Source organism: Galeopterus variegatus, unplaced genomic scaffold, assembly GCF_000696425.1.
Source record: "Galeopterus variegatus unplaced genomic scaffold, G_variegatus-3.0.2 Scaffold2843, whole genome shotgun sequence".
Classification (NCBI taxonomy): Eukaryota; Metazoa; Chordata; class Mammalia; order Dermoptera; family Cynocephalidae; genus Galeopterus; species Galeopterus variegatus.
The window spans coordinates 126,081-133,645 of record NW_007728954.1 but is presented as its reverse complement, the minus strand read 5'-3'; the positions used below and the strand labels follow the sequence as shown (position 1 = coordinate 133,645).

Here is a 7,565-nt window from a genome sequence, read left to right as displayed (position 1 = left end):
AGAAAAAGCCACAATAATAAATTATCTCTGGGGAAAAGCAAATGTATGTGGAAGTAAGGAGAACAGACATATACCAAACAGAAAAGGATTTGCAGAGAAACAGCCTGCAGGAAGGAGGACAGAGCAGCAGTCGCTGCTACAAAGCCCATCTCTGGCCACCCATTCCCCCGGGAAAAGGACGCTGAGCGGGCCAGCCCCTTACCTCTTCTGCAGTGACCATGGCAATCACGTTCACGCCCTGCTCCCACACCATCTGCCAGAAGTCGTGGCACGTGTGTGGCAGGGGCCCCTGAGTGGCTATGTAGTGCCATTCTGCCCCACCAACCACCACCTGGAAACCAAGGAAAGCATCACTGCACAAACCCCACGTTCAGGACAGAACCAGCTGCTGGCCACATGCCCATGTGTCTGCACCTTAAAACCCTGGATAGTATTTTGCGGGCCAAACGGGTCACTGTAATTATCAAAAACCCTGAGACCACAGATAGTTAGTGACACATTCTCACATTAATATACTTTTTGCCACTCAAGGCTATCAAAATCTTTACCTGATCTTTTCTTGTCTGCAACTCACAGTATGAGGAAACCAGCGCACATTAAAAACATGTATGTATATATGTATATATACGTACACACACACAATAATATATGAATATGTATGTGTATAACAAGAGAATCTATTTTTTTACAGAAACAACAGTTACGCTTACGATGTCCAATGCACCCTGATATATTCCATTCTTTTCTCTTCTCTGTTCTAGTCTATTTCAGTAAAACACAAACACACACACACACACACACAAACTGGCCAAGACCACTAAATTAATTTCACACCCCACCACTGTGTTGTGATCCATAGTCTGAAAAACAGTGCTCCATGGCATTCTCTTAAATAATAAAAAAAGTCTACCACGGAATAACGTCCATTTTGGAGCAATATCTTTACCCTGCTGATCTGATATGAAGTGTGTCCTAAGTTTCTGCTGTCACTGCTGACCTGTACTGCTACGTATGGCAGAGATGTTATGAATGCATCTGTCGATAGTATATAACACTGTATCAATAACTTCACCCTGTGCAGTACCACAGTGCCCAGCTGAACTATGGAATTATGAGATAATTTTGGATAATGAAATTATTACCCCATGCAGCTCAGGGTGACTGTGGGAGGATAATTCTGCAGCTGTAAACACCAGCTGCAGAGAATCATAGCTAAGAAGTTGCACCCAATGTACTGAAGGTCATGCTATCAAGGTGAAATGGTGGCCTTTGGAGGAATTCTGTTTGCCCTGCCACTTCTGTACCTTGATTTGGCAAAGTTAGGCCCCCTTACACATCCAAGCAATGCAGATCTCTAGAAAGTTCTAGGAGCAATGGAGTGATCATTGAAACTTTTTTTCCCTCATTTATTTTATGTAGCTATATACTAACTTGATTCAAGCAAAAACAATGTCAGTTATCATCTCATTACACAAGACATGTTTAGGTCAAAGCTGGCAAGAAAAATCCATTTTCCAAGTACTGGTGGGGGATAACAATCATATTTGCCAGCTAGGAGTTTGGTTTATCTGTGGAATTTTGATTTTAAACACTAGCTTCTCTGGCACCAAACATATAGGAACCATAAATACTTTCAGAGAATGCCGCTGCCTGGGGCCTTTCAGCATATTCCAAGTATTGACAGGAGGGTATTAAAAACTGCATTAAAAACACAACAACCAGTGCTACTGAGGTAGATTTCACAGATGTGATTCCACCTCTGGAGCAAATAAATCTCTGTTCTGTGTTAATGGCTGCTTGGAACCCAGGGGGAAAATCACTGGTGAAATATACAACTCTATTACAAAAACACAAGGACAAGTTCTTGCAAGCTCTATGGGTCTATTAAATGCACCCATGTCTAACACGGATCCACAAGATGAAATGTGGGCCTCAGAGAATGCTGAGGAAGGGAGCACGTCTCAGTTAACGACACTCAATGGGCACAGTTTATGTAGAGTGACAGCTTTTTCCAGAGAGCAGATGGAAAATGGTGGAAGAGATTTGGCCACAAGAAGAAGAGAGAATAATATTGCTATGTAAGATTTTCATAGACACTCTATCAAGAAGCAGCTGTGTGATCTGCATCTTTGAGTACATTATTTTGGTCATTATTGCATAATCTAAACTAAGCCCTTGAAACTCACCATTGCCTGTTAACTTAATAGTTTCCTGGGGTTCATTTTTTTAGTTCTCAATCTCAAAAATAAGAGTAAAAATGCACAATATGATCTATAATAGTTGCTCTTTCATATTTCTTTTGACAGGACTTTCTGATACTTAAAAAAATACATATGGTTATCTAGCTCTGTGTACAGCAACAGTGCACCCACCCACAGTACACTTTTCATATTCTGTGTCAAAACTGGCTGTAACCGAAACACAAACCAGATACCTAACTATACTTTAGAGGCTCAAAGGAACCTACTATTCATTCTGCTACAGCTTAAAAGTCCAATGAGGGGAGGAAATAATTTTTAAAGTGGCTGGAAACAGGTTTCTAAGGCTATTATTAGGGACAATGAGGGAGGTAAGCTATTTAGGAAACATTTAACATTTAGCATGTGCACTTATATCCATAACTCTTAAGTTCTAACTGGAGTTGAGCTAAGCTATGAAATACAGAAGTATGAAGGTTTGGAATATATGAAAAAGTAACAAAAATTTAAAGACATTCATTGACTAATGAGGCAAATCTTGCAAGATTTGGAACCAATCATACTTTCATGGTTTATGTGGAAGTTAGTCCACTCTTCTAAATATCATGCAAAATTCAGACTTCAGCTGTAAAATGCATAACTTGTAGAGTAACAAGGGAGAAATGATAGTTTCTGATGCTATGGAACATGACAAAAACTTCAATGACAGTAATACAATACTTGTGACTTCCTAAGTCTTCGTCACCTGCTAATTACAAACTGAAAAGGACAATCCTCAGTTTTTCCTGTGAGTTTAGAAAGAATTATAGCCCACAGAGAGAAGAAAAAGTTAAATCCTCTGTAATGAGCCAGTTTCAGAAAGAGCTGACCTGAGGTTTTCCCCGAGGCTGCCAGACTTCCCTTGTTCTACAGTGACAGACATGCCCTTCCAATTGACTAAGGAAAGCACAAGAGTTCAAGAACACTTCCTAAGGGTCTGGGCACAAGCCAAGAGGCACAAGCCAACAGGTGCAGTTGCAAAACATACACTTTTTTCTCCCTGCATTTTTACCTTTAACCTGCAACCTATAACAAACCTTCCAACATACTTCCTCAAGAGTTCAAGAACACTTCCTAAGGGTCTGGGCACAAGCCAAGAGGCACAAGCCAACAGGTACAGTTGCAAAACATACACTTTTTTCTCCCTGCATTTTTACCTTTAACCTGCAACCTATAACAAACCTTCCAACATACTTCGTTTTTACCTTGATGTGGGAGGCATTAATGTATCCTGTATTGTTTTCTTTGGTTGGTATCAGCTCCACTCGATTCTCCTCATAGGGGACCACCTCGCGGATTCGGCTGCGCTCAGCATTTTCTGGAAGAGCCGCTGTGCTGAAAATGCCGTTTGCCTTTTTCTTTGGAATTTGCTCATATTCTGTGAACACCATACCCTCTTCTAGCTTCTTCTTCAAGGCTCTGAACTGCAACAGAAATTAATCTTCAGCTCTCTGAATTATCTTATCCAAAAACACCAAAAAAATAACCAAATTTCTTAAGGTCTTTACAGTGATAGTGTTAATAAGGGATTTCAAAATGTACAATACTTGATTATTTGGTCTCATTATTAACCATGTTGCTAATTTCTCTTGTCTGATAACCATTTTCCTCCTCACTCCTACTGTAAACAGAATAAATCTGTAAGAACTAGCAAAAGCTTAAATTCAAAAATCAATATTTTTGCTATTAACATCACTGTTTAAAGTCCTAATGATAAGGAGATATTATTAATCTTAACTATGCAAATATCCTTTTCTCCACTTAAATAGCTGCTTTTACTGAGCTAAATTTTAAGATGACACTTGTCCACAGTTGTATAGCTCTTAAATCCCCCTCTTTCTTTTTTCTTCCCTAACCTCACTACTAATTACAATTACAAAATATTAATTGGATTAAATGATCCCTCTAAAGTCCCTTCTGGCTATAAAAACATTCTAATACTGGATACATAACTGGCAGAAATCTGACATCCTAATGTTATCAGCACTCTATTAAATTTATGCAACCTGTTTCTTAACCTTCTGACAGCAATTTCAGGAACTAAAACTAAACACTATTGTGCAACTTTCTGCTTTTCAAAACCAAAGTTCTTACAATATGTTATCCCAACATCGATAAATCAGATACATTTTATATCCACATAAGGGGATAGATCTTAAAAGTACTCTATGAATGCTTGGATAAAAGAAATCACTTCCTTAGAAATGGTAACTGGTGACAAAAATCATAAGAATTGAGAGCTATAGCAATTGCTTAACTCCCTCATTTTACAAAAAAGGAAAGAGGCCCAAAGAAATTGAGTGACCTGACCAAAACCTTATGGCTTGTTAGGGGCTCTCTTTTTAGGCAAGTACCGATATACCAACTTGACAAAGCAGGAAGACCGAAACAAAGAAACATTAGATGTTGGGAAGGATTGATTTAATACAACACAGTTAGAGCAGATCTTCCTAATCTCAAATTGAAGGATTAATTCATCAAACAAATCTTAGTGCTAGCAAGTTTGGGCAATGAGGGAGCTTTGGGATCCTAAGACCGACCACAGGGAAGGAATCACATGTTTGACAAGCCCGGCACTTACCCTCTCGTCCATGGGAATCCGGGTGGCATCAACTCGACTCTCTTCCCGCCCCGAGACCCGTGCCACCGAGAGCCCATTCAACGCTGCCAACATCAGCGGCCTCTTCTGTGTCTCCAGACCTGCCATCTTCTGCTTCTCTAGATTCTTGTGGCAAGAAAAGGCATGTTCTCATTGTTTATAATACCAGGAAGAGGGTTGGAATGTGTTTTAATCTCCCCAAATCTGCAACTCCTCAGCCAAGGAATGCATACAACCACCATTAGGAGGGCAAATTCAAACACAGCCTCTCCATTATTCTCACTCTGTTGAGAAAGCCAGTTCCTACAGGACTCCTAAGCTTTTATTTTTAATAATTAATTCATTAGAAAGACACATAAATAAAATCAGAGAAAAGACTCCCTACAAATACACCCTGCCATGGGGCTCACAAAAATAAATAAATAAATAAAAACAGGTATGTGCAAGACACTTTAGAATAATGAGGGCTGAAGGGAGACAGGATAAGGAAAAGAGAAACAGAATACATGAATAATCGAAGCCAATCACAAGGATGGATGTTTTGCGCCGATTGAATAATACAAAATTTGTAGAACTGCTTGTTGTGTTGTTGATTGAGAGATCCAAGACACATAAATTGTAGAGAAAAATCTTCCTCAATTTCTAGCCTGAGGGGCTAAGACTGAGGATGTTAATCCTATATTTAATCTCTGGTCCTGGGGGTACCTAGTAGTATCATCCCCAGAATGACAGCTGATGTGGTTGAGCAAACTCACTAACACGAAACCCGGCTGGGGTCACCTGCGATGACCCACCAGGCATTACCCTTCATGCTTCATCCAGGGGGCCAGAAGAATGGACGTGAGGGCTCCCAGTGTCTATGGTGGACATGCTGGATGTGATGAGGCTGCGGGAGAACATGGATTTGGGGGCTGAGCAGAACATTTAGGGAAAGGTTTTGACATTTGCACCCAGCTCTAGCTTGTGGCTTTTTGATTTCCATACACTGTCCTCACCCACACCTTTCCCCTGAAACTGGACTATTCGGGGCACTGGCTGGAAGGTCTACTGCCTTGCTTCTCCTGTCCATGAAACTCACTGAGGTCTGAAAAAAATCTCTTTCGACTCATTTCAGGCAAGCCACTGAGAGCATTACCTAAAAAATAATTTTGTCTTAGACATTAAGGGAAGAACAGAGGGACGTCTGTAAAACAAATGAGTTTTACAGAGTTTAAAATTTTGATCCAAATTGAAGTAAAACAATTTGCAGATTTTTTTGACTGCCACAGATGAAGGGGTCATCTAATCCCTGGTTTCTTTTCAAGCCTTTAGAGGCTTTTTCTCTTAATCATTTATAAATTTACTTCCCAGGGAGGTGTCTCGATTGGAGCCATGTGCTGGTAGACTACACGGGATTAGTGGATTACTCTAACTCTGGGTAGAGGGAACCGTGTTACACCCTCACATGTGTCTCAGGGTCACTGCAATGTCACCTACGGTCAGGATGGAGCCTTTGTGAGTGATGCTGCCAATAGGACAGCCATGTGCTGGTAGACTACACGGGATTAGTGGATTACTCTAACTCTGGGTAGAGGGAACCTTGTTACACCCTCACATGTGTCTCAGGGTCACTGCAATGTCACCTACGGTCAGGATGGAGCCTTTTGTGAGTGATGCTGCCAATAGGATACCTGTTCCAGTGACAGGGCCCAGCCACTGGATAAACCAAAGGAGCATCTCAGAGGAACACCAACAGTGAGAAAGTTAGAAAAGTACACTTTGACTTCAGCCAAGAGGTATAATCCTCACAAGAATGGTCATGGTTTCTCAATTCCAAGTACCCCCTGGGGGAAGATTTTGGATTTAAATTTGAGGTCTTCATTTGTTTGTTTTTGTGAGACAGAATTATCTGTTCTCCTGTCCCCTATTTCAGTTGGGAATCTATTTCACTCCTCTCCGAAGTTTTGAGAAAGCAATAGTTCTAGAAAAAATGGTCCTGAGCTCCTCTCGACAGTCCTTCTGCTTTCTTCCTACCTGCTGCATAAGGTGATGCTAACTGGGCCTAAGACAAAGAGCAATGAGCTTGTCTTTCTTGGGAAAGGATTCCTACCCACCTAGAGAACACTGAAACCCCCAGTGATACATCAAACTATGTCTCTTAGCTCCTTCCAACTCATCCTATTAGCTTTTTACCAGAGATAAAAACCCAAATAACTCAAGATCTGACCTGGTTTTTCCTCCTTTCTGGATCTGACTTCTGGTTAGGGGGTTAGTGAAGTGTCTTCGAGGCAGCAGCAGGAGCCAGAAAGAGGAGCTGTAAAGGCGGCAGGCCTGAATCATCCATCAAATAGACAAGCAGCTCCAGAATTACGGAGAGCTGCCCATAGGGCAAATTCTCACCATACCTTCCTTACCCCCACCCCCCAGGTTTCCATCTGCTTCCAGTTTCCCATTGTTTTCTTTTCTTTTTTTTTTTTCCTTTTTTTGTCTTTTTTCGTGTCCGGCAACGGATCGCAACCCTCAGTGTCGCGCCCGTACCGGACCGGGACTGGCAACGGAATCGCAACCCTCGGTGTTGCGTCCGCACCTTGCTCAGCCAGTGAGTGGGAACCAGTCTGTATGTGGGATCCGAACCCTTGGCAGGAGCGCCGCTGCGCTCTCAAGCGGCGCACTGTAGCAGTGCGCCACCAGGCCAGCCCTATTATACCCATTTTTTGGATAAGAAAATGAAGGCTCACAGGTTAGGTAAC

General features: G+C 41.5%; 1 protein-coding gene across 1 annotated transcript in view; it reads right to left on the bottom strand.

The window, feature by feature from the left end:
- The window catches only part of PTPN14 (protein tyrosine phosphatase, non-receptor type 14), a 111,825-nt gene that overhangs the window by 8,897 nt on the left and 95,363 nt on the right, over positions 1–7,565 (bottom strand). Inside the window, exon 15 of the mRNA XM_008583162.1 lies at positions 203–331. Within this exon, the coding sequence (XP_008581384.1) occupies positions 203–331 (129 nt within the window). The remainder of the gene's footprint in view (positions 1–202; positions 332–7,565) is intronic.